General features: G+C 47.4%; 3 protein-coding genes across 7 annotated transcripts in view; all 3 read left to right on the forward strand.

Moving 5' to 3' along the window:
- The first annotated feature begins 33 nt into the window (after positions 1-33).
- On the forward strand, positions 34-4448 carry LOC110090800 (chemerin-like receptor 1). Its single transcript, XM_020814629.3, has 2 exons — positions 34-1500; positions 2401-4448. Exon 2 carries the CDS (start codon positions 2439-2441, stop codon positions 3492-3494), a length of 1056 nt encoding a protein of 351 aa, XP_020670288.2. The 5' UTR covers positions 34-1500; positions 2401-2438; the 3' UTR covers positions 3495-4448.
- A 338-nt stretch (positions 4449-4786) lies between these two features.
- PRPSAP2 (phosphoribosyl pyrophosphate synthetase associated protein 2) lies at positions 4787-20889 on the forward strand. Of its 4 annotated transcripts, none has more exons than XM_078381346.1 (12): positions 4787-5909; positions 11084-11205; positions 12035-12186; positions 13508-13560; positions 14652-14718; positions 15726-15898; positions 16107-16222; positions 16720-16775; positions 17218-17366; positions 17825-17895; positions 18757-18903; positions 19720-20889. In XM_078381346.1, the coding sequence occupies exons 3-12, from the start codon at positions 12068-12070 to the stop codon at positions 19876-19878; spliced, it is 1110 nt and encodes a 369-aa protein (XP_078237472.1). In that variant the 5' UTR covers positions 4787-5909; positions 11084-11205; positions 12035-12067; the 3' UTR covers positions 19879-20889. The 4 variants fall into 4 exon arrangements, with proteins under 4 accessions (XP_078237472.1, XP_072838739.1, XP_072838740.1 ...); XM_072982638.2 differs by lacking the exon at positions 4787-5909 and adding an exon at positions 5918-6111; XM_020814628.3 differs by lacking the exon at positions 4787-5909 and adding an exon at positions 6334-7984.
- A 1086-nt stretch (positions 20890-21975) lies between these two features.
- Positions 21976-23436, forward strand: part of SLC5A10 (solute carrier family 5 member 10) — a 54643-nt gene continuing 53182 nt past the window's right edge. For both annotated transcript variants that reach the window (XM_072982633.2, XM_078381343.1), the window contains exons 1-2: positions 21976-22104; positions 23326-23397. In XM_072982633.2, the coding sequence (XP_072838734.2) occupies positions 21988-22104; positions 23326-23397 (189 nt within the window). In that variant the 5' untranslated portion in view covers positions 21976-21987. The remainder of the gene's footprint in view (positions 22105-23325; positions 23398-23436) is intronic.

The raw sequence follows: 23436 nt of genomic DNA on the forward strand, positions 1-23436 counted from the left end.
GCGCGGGTGTGCCATCTTCGCACGCCTTTGTGAACACGCGTCGGCTGAGGCTGATTTTGGGTGAAGAGGTGCTTCGCTCCCGGTTATGCCCGGGTGGGGCTGCCCAAAGTTTGGGCAGATAAAGCTTTGTGTCTCTGAGCACGTACAGAGGGTTTTTGCCTTCCCCAAAACTTTAAAAAGTTACTTTGGGGTACTGGTGTTCCTGGATTGGGGGGGTTGGACTACAGTTGCTATAATCCCCTAACCAGCACGGCCCCTGCCAGACCCCTTCTTACCCAGCATGGCAAGAGGACCAGCTGACTGGGCTATCCTAGGAATTCCAGTCCAAACAATTGGTGCATCAATGTTACCGATTTGTAACAAAATTTCCCAGGCAAACAAGAGATGCTCACGACAAACCCCATCATCCCCAGCCACCAGGGCTTGAGGTGATGATGATGGGAGTTGTAGTTTCACACAACTAAAAGTTGCCAGACTGGAGAAGGGCTTGTTTGGATTTATGCCCCATGTTTCTATCTGAAGAAAGGTTCTTAAGAAAGTTAAAATCAAGACGTACATTCTGCTAAAAATTCAAGTGAAAACAGGAATGCTTTAAACTAAAAAACACACAAAAATAAATCGAGAACAGCAGCAAGTGACAGGGCATATTTTGTTTCTATAGATGACGAATGCTTACTGTCATGGTCCTATAAATATAAATTATATACAGTATATAACAATTATAAGTAAATCTAAATATGCAACCTTGACATTACTGCCTCTTGTATCCTACCTATATTCTTTTAATGCACACACAGAAAATGACACAGTTTTATTGTGGTACGCATTCTGCGCATGAATTGTGCAAACTAACATGTGCTTCTTTAACACACACACACACACACACACACACACACACACACACTCCTCGCCTTGGACAAAAGTGGAAAGGCAGAAATGTGGCAGGGCCAAGATTATGCATCTTTAGTAAGGAGACCCAGATTCTCAGCTCACTGGGACTCCTTTCTGAACGAACACATTTGGTGTCCTAAGCCTGGTTGATGCAGTAGATAAATTAGGACTCTGGAGACATGAGTTCAAATCCTTACTTGGCCAGAGAAACTCACCGGAGGTGGTGGTGATGGGAAAACACTCCTCAAACATCTCAGATACTCGGAAACCCCTATGAGGGTTACTTTGAGGAAGGACTTGGTGGCATAGAAGAGCAACATCGTAAGACAATGTCTGCGTCTTCTAAAGATGTTTTGCCCTCCATCATGGGCCAAACCATTCAATTCCATGAATAACCCACTGAGGAAGGAGAGGCTGGAATTAATGAGATCGTCAAAATCCCCCTAAACTCAGACACATGGAAAGAAGAAGGAAGAAAACTTCAGGCCAAAGTGAGTCACCACCGAGAAGGACAGCGTGTTGAATTTCTGCTGCACAAGGTGTGCGTTGACAGCACTCAACTGGATCTCGTAAGGACCTCGGTGGGCGAAGCAAAGAGGGAAAAAAAGGGTGAGTTTCTCTTCCCTGCACCCCAAATAAACAGTAATGTAAACAGCAACTGAGAAAGAAAAGTTGAGCGTTGAATATCTTTTTCATCAGCCACTAAAGGCTGCAAAGATGGGGCAAACCCATCTTCCTTTAAGTGGCAATCTATCAGTTTCTACTAATAATCTATCCAACCATTTTCGCTTCTTGCAGCTGTTTCCTGTAATAGAAATACTTTAAAACTATCAGGCCACAATAGCAGACTGCGATTATGTTTGTTTTTGCCAAGCAACAATATTTTAATTCACTGTTCAGCTTTCACTGTTGTTTTTATAATAATAATGACAATAATCATCTTAGAACTACAGACCCCTGTCAAGGCCACTTTGGGAGGGGGGGAGAATCGGACTCCCAACCTCTGCAGTCAGATGCTTAAGCCATTATAATAAGCCACCTTGGGTCCTTTTTTAGGAGAAAGGCGGGGTGAAAATATTTTAAATAAATAAATAAAATAAGTGTCATTGAACTCATTCACTTCTCTGTAAAAAAAATGGAGTACAAACTGTGTTGAAAATAATATATAAATCTCCGTGATTGAGGATCAGAGTTACAACTGTCAGCTTAAAAACAGGGGGAGTAATTATTTAATTATTATATAAAACATATAGGATCAAATACCCAAACTTCCATACATCCAAGCAGTCACAGTTCTGCACTGTTTTAGGCAAGTTGGGGGAAACGGTGACTCGGTTTGAGTAACCCTCTTGTGTTAGCAAGCAAACTAAATTCTGGATCCAGTTAGAAGGATGAATGTTTTTGATCACGAGTGCAGAAGCTTCTTCCTCAGACGTCCTTCTCTAAACTGCCTTTACTTCCTTCAGTCATTTCATTTAATCTTAACAAGATTTGGGTGGCGTTTGTAAGATTTCAGGAGCCGAGTGAACGAATCCCTTCGCTTGGGGATGGAGAACACCTCTTTGCCGTCGTTCTGGGCTAATTTCACCGTCTTGCACGAGAACGCCACCTCTCCGTATACGAGCCTTCAGAAAAGCATGCACCTCCTGTCCATCGTGATTTACGGCATCGCGTGCGTCCTAGGAGTCGCGGGCAATGGTTTCGTCATCTGGATTGCGGGCTTCAAGATGAAGAAGACAGTGAACGTGGTGTGGTTCCTCAACTTGGCCGTTGCCGATTTTGTCTTCACCTTTTTCCTGCCCCTGAGCATCGTTTACACTGCCTTGGGCTTCCACTGGCCCTTTGGGAGACTTCTGTGCAAGCTGAACAGCACCATGGCCTTCCTCAACATGTTCGCCAGCGTCTTCCTCTTGACCATCATCAGCATGGATCGGTGCGTCTCGGTGACCTACCCGGTGTGGTCCAGAAACTACCGGACCAAAAAGCTGGCCTGCGGCATCACCCTGGTGGCCTGGTTCGCGGCCTTCATCCTCAGCTCCCCGTATCTCGTTTTCCGAGACACGGCCATGAACTCCAGGAACGTCACCAGCTGCTACAACAACTTTGCCCTCTCTGACAGTTACGACATCGAGAAGACACGGATGTTGTGGAGGGCAAGGCACAAAGCGATGGTCGTCACCAGATTCCTCTTTGGGTTTGTCTTGCCCTTCACCGTCATCGTCATTTGCCACGGCCTGGTGGCGTTCCGGATGAAAAGCCGGCGCCTGACCAAGTCTTCCAAACCATTCCGAATCATTATTGCCGTCACTGTGTCGTTTTTCCTCTGCTATTTCCCCTACCACGTTTTCTCCTTGCTGGAGATGTTGAAAATGTCTGCCAATCACCACCTCAAAATGGTCCTCTACTTGGGGATCCCTCTGGCCTCCAGCCTGGCATTTTTCAACAGCTGCATCAACCCCATCCTGTACGTGTTTGTAGGGCAGAAGAAATTCCGCAAGTCCCTGGTTTCGTCTTTTGAAGGCGCCTTCGGGGAGGACTTTGTCCTGTCTTTATCCAAGAGGAAATCCAGGTCCGCCTCTCAGATGGAGATCCAGATGGCTTGAGCGGGTTTTCAGCCCAGCTACCCTATTGTACCTAACTATTGAGGGACTTTCTGGGCTCCTCGCTGATATTTATGTTTCACGTCTCCATCTGTGAATGCCCACCTTTACTGAGTCCGTCCTGATTTCGCAATAGGATCAAAACCAGAATCTGGGAAAGTTCCATGCTTACGGCATGTTGTGTTCGTTACCAAAACGGATACCCACATAAAATCCACATAAAACCATCCAATGGCTACTATGTACACAGCTGCTCCAAAACCTCCGTTTTCAGGGGGGGGGACCTCAAAAGCTGACACTGTGACTTTTCAGATGGTCCTGGAAAAGATGATGCCCTTCTGTGGATTTGGGACATTGTTTTCTTAAGGGATCTACACCGCTCGCTGTGCTTTTTAATATGTGTTTTCTATGCAGATCATTGTTGGGTTGTTTTGCCTCAGTAATGTGTGGCTTTGAGAAGCAGCGACAACAGACGACATCTGCATACGAGTATTTAAATATGGGAGTTTCTCTCATTAGTCTTTAGATGATGCTTCCAACTCATGCCAAAAAGGTAGCACTTTTTGTTATTCGAGAATGATTGTTAAGGGAAAGAGCCTTACTCCAAAGTTGAGCTGTGGCGAATGAAGGGGGGGGGGAGAGAGAGGGAGCCAAAAGGGTGATGTCAATTAAAACGAATAAAATAAATTTAAGTCCCATTGTGTTGTGGATGGAGTTTAAAAGAATTAAGGAGAAAACTCTCTTGTGTAATTTTTTTTTTTGGCAAGTCTCCACTTCCAAAGTCTTTTAAACTTTAACAGATGACTTTGAAAGCAGAGAGCGGAGCAGAGTTAAAGACCTTCCGAAGCAAAACTCTCACATTGATGGCCCTGCATCATGGTTTGCTGTTGCAGAGAAAAGGGTTCAAATCCTGGTTTGCTTGAGAGTGTCGGGAGAAGGCAGTTCCTTGGAGCTGGCCTGCGAGGGAGTAGAGGAGGGTAGCTTTGGGGACCGAGGCAGAGTCGGTAAAAGCCAGACGCTGGAAGAGAAGAAAATTAATAGGCAGGAATCCAATGGATCGGGGTGGTGGTGGCCGCGCTCAGGTCCTTTTTAAGGAGAAAGGTGGGGTAAACATATGTTAAACAAACACTCATTCAGCTCTCATTATCAATCCTGTTGATTTCAATAGGTCTACTCTGGACTTTAAAAGTTGACTTTTTATTTGCACCGCTAGAGGTCCAACACAAGAGCAGGCACAGAGCGTGCTGGATGCCGACACCGCAGGAGGCTTGAGTTCGAATCCCCGTGGGTGGGTGGGTGTGGAAGTGGCAAAAACGTTCCTTAAATATTTGCCTTAAAAGCCCCGTTAGGGTGACCCTAAACTCAGATGCTTCCTGATGGCACAGAAGAACAAATTGCCTCAGGGAGCAAAATGTCAATAAATAACTGCCTCATTTTATTTCCCTTCCATGAAAGGTATAGGGCTGGCCCAAATTGTTTATATGGACAGGCTAACGATGGGAGGTGGGTGGGAGAAAGGGGCCCCCCATCGCCTTGTTCTTATGCCTCTCCTGCCATCTCCATGTTCCTTCAGCGAAAAAGTTCTTTTTTTTAAATCCCTGCACTTCTTTCTTCTGCCTTGGATGATCGGCTGTAACAATCCGTGCCTCTAATTTCCACCTCCTACAAGAGCACCGGAGGCGTTTTACGACGCCTCGGTCTTTATTCTCCTTTCCACTCTCAACATGCTGTAATAAATCAGATTTCCCGTCATCTTCCTGGCCAGACCAACCAGTGCAATTCTGGGGAACCAAGCATAAAGAACATGGTGCAAGAGACACACGCTCGCCTGGTTTCCTTCCTCTTTTCTTTCTTTCTTTCTTTCCTTCGTTCCCTTCTTTATTTTTTTTTTTGGCATATTCATTTTTATTTATTTATTTTTCCCCCAAGAAGCTGCTCCAGCCCAACCTCTGTCCTGGCTTTTTTTTTCCCCCTTGCATCCTGCTCCCTTGTCCCTTTGGGGAATTTTTTTATTGCTTGCTTTTCATGGATCTCCTCGCCCTTGGCCTTCCTTCCTTCCCTGGGAGAACAACCCAGGCCGGAATTCAACCGCGAGGAAGGAAGCCCCTTCAAAGAGGAAACAAAGCCCATCTGCTCGCCCGGTTGAACCTCCGCCTAGGGAACCTCGGTCCCAATGGGGTGGGTTTGAGAACAGCGGGTGGGCGGAGATGAGAAAGGGATCTCTGGGCACTACAACTCCCAGCTTCCCCCCCCGCCCCGTGGTCTGGGGATGATGGGAGTTGTAGTAGGCCCCCTTCCAATCACCCCGGGAGAAAGAGTTCCTGGAAGTGCGGGGGGGGGGGAGAAAAGCTAAGGGGAGGCCGGCGTCACCATCCTTCCTTTTATAACCCGGAAACACGCATGTGTCACGTCAGAAAGGTGGGGGAAGGAGACAGGCAGGCGCGGAACACGCCTCCTCGGAGCGGAGCCGGGCGGAAAAGCGAGCGAGCGGGCGGGCCGAGGGAAGGAGGGCGGGCCGCGACACGCGTGTTGGCGGGGTCGTGAGGGCGGGGACGCGCGTCGGCGGCGGGAGAGGAAGCGCGCGTCGGCGGCGGCCCCGCACGTGTGAACGCGCGGCGAGGTGAGGCGGGGTGTGTGTGTGTGTGGGGGGGAGCGTGGTTTCGCCGTCTGGGGACTCCGGTGTGTGTGTGTGAGGGCCTGAGGCCCGGCCCGCCTCCCTGTCCCCCTTCCCCTTCCCTTTCCGCCATTTTGCGACTGGGCTCGAGCCCTTCCCCCCCCCGCAACCGTTATTCCCCCCCCCCCGCCTGAGGCCGCCGGCAGGTAAAGGCGAAGGAGGGGGGGGAGCCTTCCTTTCGGGCCACGTGTTGGCCCCTCCACACGTTCCCGCAGGAAGGGAGCCCTCTCTCCCCCCACACACACACAGAGCCTTTCTCCAAGGGTCTCTCTTGGGTTGCGCTTCTGCCTTCCGGGCCTCTCTCTCTGTCCGTGCACGTGTCGGCCCCCTCCACATGTTCCCACAGGAAGGGAGCACCCACACCCCCAAAACACACACACACACGTGTCTCTCCTTCTGCCCAGGTGGGCTTGCAAAGTCTATATAGGAGGTTGTGTGTCTCTCTTTTTGCTCTCCTGGGGATGCTTGTTTGTTTGTGCACGTGGGAAGGTGTCTGAGGTGGGGTGGAGGGTGCCGAGGGCAGGTCCTGGGGGGGGTTGCATCCTCTCTAAGCTGTGATGTTTATGCATAGGCATACCGATTTCCTCCTCTTGAAGATACACGTGTCTTCCTCCATGGGCACGTTCACATAACCATGCGCACACGCACACCCTGGCCTTCCGAGGAGGGCATTGAGGGAGTCGGGAGCAGCAGCAAAAAAACAAAAGCAAAATGTTGTGCCTCTTAAAAGTCACTCTAGCTTTATTGAGTGGTTTTATTTATTTATTTTGTGTATGCCACAGTAAACCAAGCTAAATCTCATGTTTGCATGCATGTGTTGGAGCATGAAGTATTTATAAACATGCATGCACGTGAATAATAGCACATGCGCCATAGAATATGAGGTGCAAACCTTCAAGTCACCCCCCCACCCCACAAAATGTTTCGACACTTGTACATTTTCCCTTGTCCTGCTGTTTTAGTTTGACAGTTGTTGTGCTGAAATGTTTCATTCTTCACAACTTCTTTCCTTTTGTTTCTTATCCTCTTATTGTGTTACTATTTTATTTTAAAGCGCCCTGTGTTTATTTTAACATAGAAAACATCCTGTTCTTGAAAGTGTTACAAGGACTCTAAACCAATGCACACAAATATGTGTCGCCCTGTTGCAGGAAAAGCAACAACGCTAAGGACGGCAGCCGCTCTCCTGGGCTGCAGCCAGCTTTTGTCACCTCTTTTTAAAAAACGGAGGTCTCAGAAATCTCGGTTGCTTTGACAAAATGTGTGTCATTTTCAAATGCACCATGTAAGATGCACAAGTATGCATAATGTATGCAACTGCACTATAGCATGAGTTTTGTGTGTATAACATTCATACAAGAATACACTCTTATGCGTCATTCTCTCTGTGTGTTACTACACACACACACAAAGTATTTGGAGCAGGCGCTGCACTCCCTGAAACCCCATGCATTCTCCTTGATCTGATGATAGAGCAAATTTTATTTATTTAAATTATTTGTATTCCACTTTTCTCCTGAGAAAAGGGCCTAGGGGTGGCTTGCGTCATTAAAACCCACAATAGAGAGATTGATGATGCTTGAACGTTGGAACCCTTTTCTTTGAGGCCAGGTTTGGTACAGATATCTTCCACTCTAAAATTAAAGCGAGTTGTGTCGGTCCTTTGGGAGGAGGCAGGCAGGGATGCTGGGGCCGGACGAGAGCATACATCCCTGCGCCATACTGATCCCGTTTGCGGAAGGAGGGAGGCTCCTCCTCCTGTAAGGCATCATCAGCTCCCCTTCTAGGCTCCTCTTCCCCTGGACCGAGGCCTTTTGGGGTACGTACCTGTTCTTATGGTTGTCTTTGCGACAAATGCAGAAAACAGCTTTGTGTGTTGGCTGTTTAAAGCAGCAATTTTTAAAGAGGGGAGGGGATGATGAGAAATGGGGTGTATGCCCCCCCTTTGGGGTTCTCTCTGTTAAGACACTTTTGAAGGATATGTTATTTCTACATGCCGTTTTCCTTTACCAGCGCAGAGTGTCATTAGAGAAAGCAGAATTATTTTTTTGAGGAAGAGGTTAAAAAGAGGGATGTTTATATTATACTCTCCACCTCTACTTAGGTGGGCTTTTCTCACCCCCTTGGGTGTTTAAGGGAAACCTGTTTTCTAGCTGTTTTCGTGGAGCCTTCCCGGATCTGACTACTCCCAAGGAGAAACAAAGCTAATTTTTAAGATGACCATTTTGTGGAATATTGCAGAGCTCTGTCGTTAAGTTAAATGTTAAGTTCTTTTGAATGGAGTTCTGAAAGGCCGCCCCCCACACATCTTGTTTGAATCAGCAGAATAAAAAGCATTTGCTTTTAGGTGAAATGAGATTTCCAGGCACCATCTGTAAATGGAAATATTTGAGAGAGGAATTCTCTCTGGTATAGTCACTAGCTATGACTCCTTTTTTTTCCCCTTCCAGTATATAGGGGTTTTTCCGAGGCTGGTATTATTCTTTTATTCGCCTTGGTCCTTTTAAGGATGGCAATTGGAAGCGGGAGTTAACTTTTAATTTTTGTTTTGCATGGCCCTGGGATGAATGCAGGGCTGTGTTTGGTCCGCTGTCCATTATCTTCATCCTCCCCCCCCCCCCTCAATGGTGGCGGGCTTTGCATGCAGCCGCTTTTCCTGGCACCATTTGGAAATGTTGATTTTTTTTTCCCCAAGCGTATGCTTCTCTCTCTCTCTCTTCAGCCACTGAAAGCTTTTGTGGCCATAAAACCTGCCCAGACCATCCTATCTCTTAATGATTTATCCTCCAGCCCAGGAGAGCACTTTGCTTTGTATACTAAGGGTGTGGCTTGTGATCTTCACCAAAGCAACATAGAGCGTCTTGCGCTTTCTATGGCACTATGGAATAAGGTTGTTTTCATGCATGAGACTTGAGCTCCAGTTGGTTTTTTTTTTGTTTTTTTGTTTTTGCTGGTTTTCACTGTGTGGATGATGCTGAATCACTGTGAGATAGACACAGAGAGAGAGAGAGAGATGGATAGGCACATACTGTGCATTCATGTTTCATGGTAGTTTCTGTCTTATTCCACGCACAGGGTGCTCGACAGTTTGCAAAGCGCTCAAAATGCAAACCATTTGGTTTCATTTAGAGATGTGGTTTTTGGGCCACGATTCTGGGAGTTGCAGCCCAAAATCACAAATACGCGCAGCTCTGGATTTAGCAACCCGTGAGTTATTGCCTGCCTATTCAAGAAAGGTGGCTTCCGAAACGAGAAACTTGCTTTTAAATGGAGTAACTTTCCTCTGTGCTGTGATATTGACCAGCAAACATGGGAGTCATCCTAGCAATTCAGATATGTTGTGTGCTTTTGCCGTAGAATGTATTGTGATGCCAGCATGTATTGTGCATGTGTCTGGTCTCTGGGTGTCTGTGAATTTCGTTGTATGTGTATATACTTACAATGACAATAAATTATTATTATTATTATTATTATTATTATTATTATTATTATTATTATTATTATTATTATTATTATTATTATTATTATTATTATTATTATTATTATTATTATTGAATGGCTTTTACAGATGATGGTTCTGTGGGCCAGGACCCATCTCTGACTCATCTCTGCCCGGCCCTCTCCTTGCTCTGGCGTTTGCCTCCAAACACAGATGTGGGTTTTGATAATGTTTGCATGCAAGCTGCTTCTCCCTCCTATAAGCCTTTAATCCTGGCTCCATCAATCCTAAAAGCATTCTTAACTAATGAACACAAGACCTTGCTTTTGCTGGTTGGTCTGTGGACTTCCTGCCTTCATGTGGCTGAAACCTCTAGTCCTTTTTCAATTCATGCATTTTTAAAAGATACCTTAAAAATTCCAGCCCTTCTATGAGATGACCTGTTGCATGGTTAACTAATCCCACACCTATGAGCAAATCTGTTGCCTTTCTGCCTGCAAAATAGCTGCTACCCACATGAAAAGCTCTGATCCATGTGCTCAGAAGAGGTGGCAGACGGGAAAAGCAGGGCTTTTGCTCAGAATGAGTTTATCCATCACCCTTTCGGCTATGAAATTTCACTAAACGTGGACCAACAAAACAAAGATTCATCACAAAGGCCGGGAATCAAGTTTTTGGAATTCTGTGACTCAATATTGGACCCAAATAACAGTTAAAATAAATACTGCCCTAGAGAACAGATGGGAGGTGTTCTTACTGCTTATTGTCCGTTAGTCTGCATTCGATGGGGTGGTTTGTGTTGAAGTATCCAACGAAAGATTGTTTGTTTTATATGGCTTTTGGTTTGTACAACATGCTGGAAGAGGCATCAGAAACTGCTTTATGTTGAGTCCAGTAAGGTGGCCCCCTTGATGTGCCAGAAGGGACTTGGTTAGGGTTAGGGGCTGATTTTTAGAAGGGTAGAACGAGAGATGGTGATATTGACCATGTTATTCACTGCCTGTGTTTTGATTCAGCTCTTCTACAGCACTGGTGATGTGTGACATACATGGACGTACCTTAGTGGGCGGGTGGGTGTTGTGTTGGAGTGGAAGTTAAGGTAACGACATAGATGAATCCGTGCACTGATGTTTTGAGTAAGGGTGGAAAGGGGGCTGAACATGGAGCAGAATTCCGTCGCTGTGTGTGTGGATATAATTTCAAATATAACTTTTCACTTTAAAACATTTTGCCCCTCATTTGGGAATATTACAGCTGGTCTGTTTTCATGCTGCTTTTTAAAAAATATAGTGTGAGTCATCTTAAGTCCAGGTTTTGGGAGAAAGGCAGGATATAAATCCAATAAATAATAATAACTGTCCCATCCTCCTCCCCCCCCCCCCCCCAGAACAGGGTGACAAGGACCATGGAGACAGGAATGTTTGTGTTCTGGTTCCATCCTTTCTTAATACTTACCTTTTGTCTGCTGTGTTTCCGTAGGTAGAAGGTGGGTGTCGAAGGAGGCTCAGCATTCTTGCCCACAGGAGGGAGCCGTTTGTCAGAGGCCGCTAGACTTCTCAGCTAACTTCGCTCGGCTGTTTTCTGGGTCGCATCCTTTATTCGTAAGTGGCTTCCAAATAATCTTTGCTTCCGAGCCACAAGTTGGTGGTCTGCCTCTGGCAGTAGACCTGGTATGCCTGAGTAGGAGTACGAGAGCTGGCGGAATGGCTGTGCTCTCTGAAAAAGGGGAGAAAAGGTGGCTTTGGTGGATTCTTTGGCTTTGTTTTTGCTCTTTGCCAAAAGGCCATCTTCCATGTTGCTTCGTCGTCGGGAACATGGGAAGAAATGAGAAATCAGAGTTTGCTGCTCTTGTTACTGCCCCCTCCCCTGCCTCCCCCAGTGATGACTTCTGAGACGGAAGTCTTGGGAAAACGGCCGTTCAGTGAGCAGATGAAACTATAGGCTGCCTGATCCATTCTTGGAGCAAAGCAAGGTGCTTAAAGGTGGTCAAGAGTCTTGAGAAATACTTCTTTTCCCCTCCTCCCCGAGGAGCAGGATGACGCCAGGGAGAGATAACTTTTGACCCGGTTATGCGGCTGCACCCATAGAGTCTCATGGATCCAGCTTGGGGTTAGCAGGCATGCCTTAGCTGCTGTTCCTGCATGTGGCTGTGTAGGGCAGTGTCTTTCAAGGGATCTTCTGCGGAGGGGCGGTCGTCTTTTGAAAATCTACCAAGGCTCATCTGTAAAACGGGAGCCCTCGTGGAAGAGGGTTTGTCTGTAATGTGCGCTGAATGCGCTCCCCAGAGGTGAGAAATGTTGGCTTTCAGTGGTCCTGCATGCTTTGGCAGAATACTGCAAGGCAGGTCTTGAGTCTCTCGGTTGGCCTTCATCTTGAATCACAGAGTGTGACGTGAAGAGCTAACGTGCTTTCCCCCTCTTTTTTTGGCAGTAATTTAAGAGCAGGAAGAGAAAGGAGGATTTGATGTTTTGTGTGACTCCCGTGGGAATAGGACCCATCATGAACATCACGAAAGGCGGGCTCGTGCTGTTCTCGGCCAATTCCAACCCATCGTGCATGGAACTATCGAAGCGAATCGCAGAGTAAGGAACAGTAATTTGTTTTTTTCTCACTGTGCTCTTTGCTGGTCCTGCTTGCCCACCTGAGCCCTTGACCCCGGAGGGGGTGGGAATCAAGTACAACCTTTGACAGGTGGAGAGGCATAGGCGCAACTTAATGAGCAGTGTCCAGGACATGGGCGACTTTTGCCAAGACAAATGTTGCATTTAAGGTGCAGGATCAGTCCTGGAAGGGACTCTATTCTAACAGCTTAAATCTCGGAGTTGGATAAAAGTGTACTAATTTTAAAGCCTTTTCTACTAGACTAGATTTGTGCCAGCAAGAAAGTGTGAAGTCAGAAAGGTTAAGATGGAGGTTCTTAAACTTTTGGTCTCTTGGCCATAGCTGGTCCCTGATGTGTCTTCTGAGCTGATTCCCACGACCCTGGTATTCTTGAGCTGGAAGTGTGGAACCTTTGTTGCATGAGCTGAAGAGGCAAGTCATGTCTTGTGTCCATTTCAAACCAAACAGAAAATCAGCCTGCCTCTTCAGCATAGCTTCAGTAGAAGCATAGAAGAAGAGAGCCAAGCGAAGGGATTGAGATTCAGGGGTCGGAAGCAGCTGAGAAACAAACCCTTTAATGGTTCCACTTTAGGGCTGCTATTAAGAAGGCAGGAATTCAGATTTCTACCCATTTCCCCAACGAAGTGCAGTAGGACTCCTGTATCCACGGGATCAGTATCAGCGGATCCACTTATCTAGGGTATGAAAATATTTTTAAAAAATGTTGCAAGAAAAACCCTCGAAATATATATTTCTAAAGGTGAAGTTACCGGAACTGACCATTAGAGGAAGCCAGAGACCATGCTCGGTATGGCGTTCGCTATTAAAATAGTGCAAATTTTTGAGAAGCGGTGTGACATTTGCAAGGCAAATGTTCTGCAGCTCGAGAGGTGGCCTATTTAAAATGGCACAGGGGCCACATCTTCCTCTCAAGTAGCCCATTTGTAAGTCGGGCTCTGAGCGTAGCAAGAAAGAAGCAGCATCACTCTTGAGCAGAAACTGGCCAACCCCAGTTGTGGATCTGTAAAAACAGAATCAAATCCTCCATAATAACCCACTCCGTGATTGCAGAGAGAGACCCTTGAAATTATGTGTGCTTTGTGTGGTTTACATTTTCTCTTCCTTTTTTTTTTTTTTTAAAGCCAGGACTGAGTTGTTTGGGAAAACATCGCTCAGCCCCAAATGCTGGAGCAAAATCTGTTTGCAGTCAATAAATCACATGCAATTAGCCCTGTATGGTTTTCAGTCGCAGCTGTTTTAATACCTGAACTCTGCTCTCCTCTGTTTTTGATCCTTCTGCAGGCGGCTGGGAATCGAGATGGGCAAAGTCCAGGTATATCAGGAGCCAAACCGAGGTGAGCCTCCCTGGCGAATAGCGAAGGCATGAATCATCTTGGTTAACAGCCTCCCTCTCTTCTTTCCGTGCTCTTTCTGGAGCATCCTATCCCTTTGGACAAATTCTCCGTTTTAGGATCGCTTGTGCCGCCGCCCCCCCCCCCCCCGGTACCGTCATTGGAAAAATGTCTCTCCCGTGCCCAAACAAGAGAGACCAGGTCCGGATTTCCTTCCCTGCCTCGGTGGTTCCATTTAATTAGAGGCGTTGTGTTCTTTTCAGCCATGTCAGCCTGACCTTCCCGCCGCAGCCATTGCATCAGGCAGGGACAGATTCTGCCAAATGAAAACAGATCCCTTGCGGTGGCCACCTGTGAGTCAGGATCCTTCCCGGCTCTCATGCTGGAACAGTGTTTGAGCTGGTTGGAGAAAGAGGGAAGAGGCCTGAGTTACTTTTTAACGGTAGCTCATTGGCGTTTGCTGCTTCAGTGTTTAAAAATTAGCTCTTTGCTTTTACTTCTTTGCCTCTTCAAACACGTTGCTCTCTGTGTCACTGGTTGGGTTTTGTGGAGTTTTTTCCTCCCAAACCTTAGGATTGAGAAACAGCCAAGAGGTAGCTTGAAAAATAATCCTCTGTTCGGACGGTTCTTAAAACTTCCTTCCCAAGCCACTTTAAAAAGAAGTCTCGCCCGCCCAGTGAGATCATGTTGTTGAGGCTTGTTATGAGTTTTTTTTAAAAAAACGCGATTTTGTTCTGCTCTGCGTGTGACTTGTTGTGGGCGACGTCTCACTTTGTGATTACACTTTTTCACCCAATGCTAACGGAGCCTCTTTCCTTGGGCCGGCCGGGGACGAAAGGCAAGGCTGTTTGATTGGAAAAGCTGGCTTTCCCCCCAACAAAGTTTCACGTCTTCCCTGCTGGTTTAGTTTTGAATGGTGGGAAATCACCGTGTTTTGCTATTGGGATGGCTTCACCTGAAGAGGGAGGAGGAGCCAAGCCCCAGCCTTAAGTGACTTTGAGACACACGACATTGTGTGTGTGTGTGTGTGTGTGTGTGTTACACATGTACATACTATGCATACTGAGCCCCGTGTGTGTGTTTCCCTTTGGCAGAAACCAGAGTTCAGATCCAAGAATCTGTCAGGGGGAAAGATGTCTTTATCATCCAGACGGTTTCAAAGTGAGTACCAGCATCTGATACCAGGAAAGAAAGATCTGCTGAAGACAGAACCCCTGCAGCGTCTGCCTTTATCTTGGTTTCAGGTTATATCAGTGAAATGTTGGTTGTGGGACCCCAGTACAGTAGGACCCCCTTTATCCACGGGATCGGTATCTGCTGATCCACTTATGAAGACATTAAAACAATTAAAAGAAAAATCCTAGAAATATATTTTCCTGAAGTTACCAGACCTGGCCACGAGAAGGAGCCAGAGACAATGCTATGTATAGTGTTTGCTATAATCCACAATTTTCAACATCCACGGGGAGGGCTTGGAACCAATCCCCCCCCCTCGGATACAGAGGTCGTACTGTATTAACCATAGCATCATCCTCTGCACTCAGTTCAGCTCCCTTCCTTAGTATACATCTGCAATCTTCTGTTATATCAAGCCCCCTGCATTCTCTCCCTTTAAGGTGATTAACCAGCCAGCCTAGATGCCGCATGAATTTTAAAGCTGACATTTTCTGCGGCCCCAAAGTGATCATGGGAGTTTTCCTGAACACTCTCCCCCCTTTTTTTTTTTCAATTTGCGATTCTTTCTGATCAGAGAGAGAGTGCCTCTTCATCAGCTTCCTGCGCAATCTCTTACTGGTCAGTGTAGCCTAATTTTACCTTCGTATTTTCCTTCCATCGCTAGCTAAGGCCCGAGAGGCTGGAACTTTTCACAGATCTATGTGTACGTACGCATAAGAGGGAAGGTTCAGCTCGAGGGATCTTGAAAAAGGCAGAAAATCTTTTGTGGCTGCAGAGAGGAGAAGCCCTTTAGAATAGTCGCAGAGTGTTGCACCCGGTGCAGGAGCTTTTTCTGGGGAAAACCTGAATCGTGGTGCGTTTCTTTTCTTTCTCCAGTGAATGAGCCAGTTTCTTTTTTTTAAATCCTGCCAAAATGGAGGATTTAGGGTGTTTAAAATAAACTCTCTGTGACGCAAAAGTCAGGGTGAAGCACGAGTGTCTCTCGGTTGCAGGGACGTGAACACCATCATCATGGAGCTGCTGATCATGGTCTACGCCTGCAAGACCTCCTGTGCCAAGAGCATCATCGGGGTGGTCCCCTACTTCCCTTACAGCAAGCAGTGCAAGATGCGGAAAAGGGGCTCCATTGTCTCCAAGCTCCTGGCGTCGATGATGTGCAAGGCGGGTGAGGCAACGGGAGCCGGGGTGGCGGGGAGGGCAGGGGCCCTCCGGCCGGGGGGGTGCTACGGTGGCCATTGCATCACCAGCTGCCCAGGTGGGAGTCCGAGTCCCGCATGGCCGGAGGGCACAGTATCCGAGGAGTCGGACCTCGGCTTTTGGCTCCTCGCCGGTGAAGCGACGTGTCCGTCCTGTTCCTTTTTGCCCTCCTGAAGGCCTGACCCACCTCATCACCATGGATCTGCACCAGAAGGAAATCCAGGGCTTCTTCAACGTCCCCGTCGACAACCTGAGGGCCTCTCCCTTTTTACTACAGTACATTCAAGAAGAGGTGAGCGACGCTGCTGACGCCGACACCTCCAGGCTACGGTGGTTTTGGGGGCTTGGTCCTCAGACATCCCATCCTGGGCTTGAGGAGCAAGACAGGCGGCGTATCTTTGGAGGGCACCTTCCCCTGTCTGTGGTTGAAAGAAGGAGCCGCCGTTAATGTTCGAAGAGCAGTTAGATGAGGAGAGTCGGTAACCGCTTATCTCCTGAGGCTCGTCTTGTGCGGTCTAGAACCTGCAGCACTTCCATGTGCTCTCGGCCGTGGGCAGGGGAGCTCTTCCTGGGACCCCCAAGGGTTAGAGCTGGGGACCTTGTGCTCTCTGCGGCTTGCCCACAGTATATGTGTGGGGGGGGCAGGGGAAGGCGTGTTTCAAAAAGAAGGGGAAACCATTCAGTTCTTGCTCACCAAATGGGACAGGGCTCAACTTAGCTTTTCACTGCGGGGAGTGAGGTGGAAATGTCAACTTGGCATGTGGATTTTTTGGCTTCTGATCCTTACAGATTCCAGACTACAGAAATGCTGTGATCGTGGCCAAATCGCCAGCCTCTGCTAAAAGGTGGGTGGATCGTTTTCGTCCTTAAAGCCATGGAATGGTAGAACGATATGGCTGCTTTGACATCTAAATGTTGTAATTGCGTGGGTGTTGGCACGGCTTGTAATAAGCTTGCAGGAGGTGCATTGAATATTGACTGGAAATCTCCACTCAGTGAATAGTATGCGCTGATTACATGATTGCATTTCATCACTAGACTCTTTAGAGTAGATTTCAACTGATAACTATTGCATCTTACAACAAAATATTTCTAGTCTTGATTGTAAGGAAACACATGGGGAAATAACCGTCTGCTTGATGTCTGCCATGGTGGAAGGCAGGCTTGATCCCTGGGGCGGGGTGCTGGGGCTGCTGCAATGGGCATGTGCTCATCTGGGGAGGTTGTGAGCCTGCTGAATGCCCAGGTGTGTTTAGTGATGAGGGGTTTCCTCGCCCTTACCTGCAGGGCACAGTCTTTTGCTGAGCGCTTAAGACTGGGGATCGCCGTGATCCATGGAGAAGCTCAGGATGCCGAGTCTGACCTGGTAGACGGGCGCCATTCCCCCCCGACAGCCAAAAGTGTTGCTGCCATTCACCCGAGCCTCGAGATACCCAGTAAGTAACTTAGTGGGGCAGGGACATGCTTAGGGGGGAATGAGCATTGCTCACACTGTGGGTAGCTCCCTCTCTGGTGAGCTTCCTTTAGAGATGGGCACGAACCGGTTCGTCCCAGTTCGTCAAGGCGGCAGCACAGGTGCTGCTGCCCCCCTCCTCCACCGATCAGCCACTCACCTGGCTCAGCTGGCTTGCTTTCGGAAGATCACTTGAATAACATGGAGGCTGGGCCTGTCTGAGCCTAGAGGAGGTGGGGAGGGGAGCAGCAGCACCTGCACCGCCGCCTTGACGAACTGGGACGAACCGGTTAGTGCCCATCTTTAGTTACATTTCCAACCAAGAAATAGACTCTGGGTGGGTGGCAGCCAAATAGTTAGGATTGGGCAAGCTGACGAGGTGAAAGATGGGGTGACGATATGTCCTCTTCTGTGTCATCATCTCCCCCCCGCCTCCTTCAGTGTTGATTCCGAAAGAGAAGCCTCCCATCACGGTTGTCGGAGATGTAGGCGGAAGGATAGCCATCATCGTGGTACGTAGCTGTGTCTCAATGGGGTTCAACAGTCTCTCTTTGCGCCTGTTCATCCTGTCTCTGCACATGGGCAGAAAAGCTCTTGAATGTGCGCTGAATAGGAGGTGCATTCCATATGTTTGTGTGCACTTTTCACAGGTTAGGTATGGGTTTAAATGCAGAAATAGTCACTGGGAGGTGCGGGTGGACGAGATTGCATCTTGATGTATGAATCGTTTTGGATTTTCCCTCATTAAATTAGGCTCTGTGTACCTGAGTTTAAAAAGGTTTGTATCTTATTGTGGATTTCAAGTTATTGCTGAGTAGAGAGTGAATATGGATCCTATTTGTCGGGTGTGACTGCTCACGCTGGAGACCAGCTGTTTCCCCCCCCCATTCCAATGGAGTTAAAGAGTCTCACGGAAAACTGAGATTCCATCTGAAAATTCCCATTCCATTTGCATTTGTAATTAAAGATCGAAATCTCTTTGTAATGGGAGGAAGAAAGAGGATTATTGGATCCAAACAGCAAAAGTGGTTTTGAACAAGGGCTTTTAATGTGCTGGTTTTTATGTAAAGGGAACGCAAGGCCATCTGAAGAGGGCTGATAACCATCCTTCGTCCCGGCCGTTCTCAGCTGGGCTGCTAATCCCGTTCTTCTGTCAGATGAAGCGTCTGAAAAGTGGCTGCTTTTTCAACAAGGGAAAAAAAGGTTTTCATAAAACGTGTCGCAGCAAGAAAGCAAAAAACAAAACAAAAACTTTGGTCATGTTGAACAGTTGCTGAGCAGCTTCAGCATTGACCGGTAGACAGGGATTTTGAATAAAACGTTAAAAAGGTCATTTTTGGACCAGACTTCCTGTCTTCTCTTCCCTCGGACAGGATGACATCATAGACGACGTGGACAGCTTCCTGGCAGCCGCCGAGACGCTCAAAGAAAGGGGGGCCTACAAGATTTTTGTCATGGCCACGCACGGCCTTCTTTCCTCGGACGCTCCCCGGTTGATAGAGGAGTCTGCGATTGATGAGGTGAATTGTTTTTTTTTTAAACAGGAGGGCTCCTCTGTGAATAGGCCTGGAAGACTTTTCTGTTGGCACAGGGGTTAAACTGCAGGACTGCAGCCAGGACTCTGTTTGTGACCTGGGTTCACTCCCAGGTAGCTGTTTCGAGGGTCACTCCTCCTACTGAGGTTGATAAAATGAAGAGCCAGCTTGCTGTGAAGGGGGGCGGGGTGGGGTGAGGGGAGAATGTGTAGCCTGCATTATTAAATGGTAAACTACCCAGAGAGTTTTCTAAGTGCTATGGGATGGTATAGAAATAGCACACACTGCTTTTTTTACTTAAATAGTAACCAGACATACCCACAATTTACTATGGGCAGAGAGAGGGCGAGAGATTTCCCTGGGCTCTCCGTCAGTCTTCGCCTTGGTGAGAAGGAATTTCCCGCCCCCCTCCCTCCGCAAGTGGCCCCATCCTTTCCTGGCCGCTGCTTTGTTCCCACAGGTGTTGAGTGGGTGGAAGCAGGGGGTGGGTTCTTTGTATCTTTCTGAACAGCCAGCCAATTGTTCTGTTCTTGCTGAGCTTTCCATGTGCTTTGCTTCTCAAAGCGAAGCAACCTTGAGTTCTGGGTAGAGATTCTTTGCAGAGGCCAGAGATTTTACTGGAAAACGCCTTCTTTTGTCTTCTTCTGGGGGGGGGGGAGATATTGAAGCTTTGGAAAATGTGGCGGTTGAGACAGCATCATGGAATGGAGGGCAGTGAAGAATCTATGCGTCATGTCACCTGCGACAGACTCCTTCCAGATGAAAAGCCTCTGCTCACCTTTCTTCTGTCTTTCTTTCTAGGTTGTGGTCACCAACACCATCCCCCATGAGATCCAAAAACTTCAGTGCCCCAAAATTAAGACCGTAGACATCAGCATGATCCTTTCGGAGGCCATACGCAGGATCCACAACGGGGAATCCATGTCGTACCTTTTCAGAAACATAGGGCTGGACGACTGATCGCCTCCCGAGAGGCTCGGAGACGGAAACGATTATTTTTCAGGGGCCAAAACTGGACGGGTGCAGAAAAACCAAGCTGTGAAGCGTTGTGGCTTAAATTTTGTATTTCAATGGATCCCCTTCTGTTCTGTTGCTCCTTCCCTCTTTCCCGCCACACCCCTGGGTTTTAAATTTAGTGGATGAAATTCCTGGAGCTGTTTTCTTAGCAGTTTTTGAAAGGGGGGAAGGGAGGGGTGGCTTTGTCAAAAGAAAAGAAAAGAAAACTTCAGATGTTCTAGTTGCGGATAGATTTACATGTTCTGTTTGTTGAGGAGACCGATTTAAGGGTCTTTTATCAGGGGCCGCATGGCACTGAACCGGAGTAACCCTCCTCCTTCCTACATTCTGAAGAATGCTTTCCTTCTTTGAAGAGCCAGGCGGGCAGGAGAACTTTGGCATCCTCTAGGAAATAGCGCTGTCTTCTTCCATGGACAGCAGTTCGAAACGTGGAATCGTTTTAACCGGTCCAAGGTGTACACACCATTCCTGCACGACCCGGTACGGTGGACCTCGCCTGCCTCGGTGCCAAAAAACAAGCTTTCTGTCACGACATCCAGGGGATAAAGAAAAGTTTGTGTGGATGCTTAATTTCCATGAAGTTTTGACCAGGATACCTCCTGATTATGGATGCCTTAGGACGGCGATGCACTTGCGCCCACAGGGTGCAAAAGGCCACGGGGTCCGACGTGGGATGACCTTTCTCCTGCCTGCAGCCTCCCAACAGCTTGCTTTTAACAAGTGCTTCAGTAACGTTAAAAAACCAACTACTCTATACAGTTTGCCTCTGACGACCCAAAAAGGGGTGGAGTGGGGGGATAAGGCACGCCATTGTACGCGGTTCAGTCACCGTGTTTTGGGGGGGGGGTTAGTGTTTTTTTTTTGTAGCAGTGCTTTTATAGAGAAAGCATATGGAATATGCATTGGTATTTATTTTCTGCTGCAAGAGGAATAAAAGAGTTTGTTTTTGTGTGAGCTTCTTAGAAACCGTTTGTTCGGCTGCTGTGTTCTTTTGTGCCCGGATGAACAGCATTTGGCAGGGTTACACTTTAATGGAAGATTCTCATTAAGCAGTGCCGCTAGCTAACAATCAGGCTGACACATTAACAGGGTGTTTAAGAGGTGCATGGAAATTCGTGTGCAACTGGGTTGAAATCAGGAGGAGCAGAGCAGAAAAATTGCTAAGTGTGCATTCCGAATAGGGACCGTGTGTGTGTGTGTGTGTTTTTTTTTAAGAGCAAAGAAACTCCGATGTGGATTCCTTGGGTTGGACTGAGTGTGAAAACAGACTCTGGTTTCAAAACAGTTAAGAAACTACTCCCCCCATCCCCAGGTCATGCTCTCGGAGAGATGGCACACTCTTGAAGGTTTCCCCCAGATTTTGCACCCGATTTTTGCTACAAAGTTCTCTCTCCTGCGCCGTCCTAATCCTGCTTAGGAACACCCACTGCCTTGCTTGAATGCAGGCTTCCCTTGACCTGGTGTTCTTCAGATTTTGCATGGGCTGAGCCCGAAGTTGGCAGAATCCAATATGAAAGGCCGTGCCCTCCAAACATCCGGATTGCATGCAGAAGTGGCAGTAAACTGTTACCTTTCCCACTGCAGGCAATGTTTTACATCTTCCGTGTTTGCTCATCTTGGAGCCTAACCACACAGGCCATCGAATCATTCCAATTTCGTACTTTAGTTATGTTGAGATATATATTTGTGTATAGTCACATGGTACATGAACAAAACGTATAAAATGATTTAGATAACAGCAGAATTGATACCACGGTGGCTCTTACACTCCATGTGGTTAGGTCCTTAGTCTCTGGGTCCTGTAATTCAGATTATACCTTAGGTCGGATTTGGTTCTTCTAACCATGAGGGGAGGGGCGTTCTGAACAGGATGACTTCTCACATGCGAACCTGTCATCAAATGAGAAGCACTCCTGCGCTCGGTGGTTTAATGATGGAGCGTGAGGTTGTTTAATGATCAATTCCTCGGTCCTTGTCGGTGGCAGCAAAAAAACTGACCCAAAGGTGTGATCTCGCTTCATTTTCTGTTCTTGAGGCGATACTGGAACGTTGATGTCCATGGAGCAAGGTTCCCACCGTGAAATGCCTGCTCCTTCATCCCGATTCAGCATTCCTGATGTGGTCGTCATTGTGGCCTATTTCGTCTTAAACCTGGCCGTCGGAATCTGGGTAAGGAGAAGCTTGCGTGACAAACACAACGGCGCTGAATAGGTTGAACGGACACGCTGAGGGACAGAAACTTTGGTCGATTTGGGGTGGGGTGGGTGGGTTGAGGAGTTTTGGTGTGCTCGCTTTAAAGAACACGGATGGTGTGACTGTTGAGGAATGAAGCAGAAAATAAAACTATTTTTTCATTTCAAGGAATGATAATTTGGTGGATAAGTTTGTACACTCTCAAGATGGAAGCTTTGGGGTAATAAGGCAAATATATTTAAAGAAGCTTCGTTTTAACCAACTGATTCTTTTAAGGATCTCAATTTAAGTTGGTTAATTAAAGCTGCCTGCATGCTTGAAAATGGCTTGTCTCGTATATTTACCAACAGATCATCTAATTGAACCTTTTCAACCCAAGGGTGGCAGAGAAGTCATCAGGAATCTGCATTCCAGAGCCGAAGTGCCACAGGCAAAAGACTAGAATATTGTAAATTAAAGTTCATGGCCAGTCACTAAGAAGTTTGGGTCTTGTAGAATGAGGTAAAATTAGGCGCAAGAGGCCTTCAGTGTTCTCCTACGCTTCAGCGATCCGATTTCAAGGGTATACTGCCCCTGAACAAGTAGAATCCATTGGCTTGTCACGGCTACTAGGTCTGTTCCCCGTAATTATTTCCCCCCCCCCAATCTCCCTTTCAAGCCATAAGAGCTGATACCCACGCTCCAGTGTTTGGCCATGAATTAAATATGTATAACCAGGTATTTCTTTTGACCAGACCTGAATAGGCTGCTAAATCCATTTAATTGGGTGATTTGCTGCAACGAAAAGGTGCAGCGTTGCTCCGTGGCCATGCCTTTCTCCAGAAACCTCTAGTATTAGTTTATTCTTAAGAAAACGTCCCCCTTCCTCTGGCACGGTTTTCTAATCCTGACTGCCCCCAGTCATCATTCCTCAGCTACTTGAAGTGCTGAGATTTCATTAGGGTTGCTTGGGTGGTTCCTCCTTTACCTGTACCCCCCCTTCAAAAAAAGAAAGGATTTGGGGGCTGAGTTTTGCAAACGTAAGTGTTCCCCTAAGCCTGCCTCCTCCTTTGCATGAAAAACGCCACCTTTCACAGCTAAATGGAAGACGGAAGATAAGCGCCTGAGGAAAATCTCTCTCCACGCCTTGGTGCTCCACGTGAAATCACAAATCACTTTTTAAAATCTTTGTGTCTCCCACCCCCCCCCATCCCCCAGTCTTCATGCAGGGCAAACCGGAACACTTTAAGTGGCTACTTCCTGGGTGGAAGGAACATCGCTTGGTGGCCAGTAAGTATGCCCAGTTTATCTCCTTTTAAAAGCATCCTG

This window comes from Pogona vitticeps, chromosome 13 (genome assembly GCF_051106095.1).
Source record: "Pogona vitticeps strain Pit_001003342236 chromosome 13, PviZW2.1, whole genome shotgun sequence".
NCBI lineage: Eukaryota > Metazoa > Chordata > Lepidosauria > Squamata > Agamidae > Pogona > Pogona vitticeps.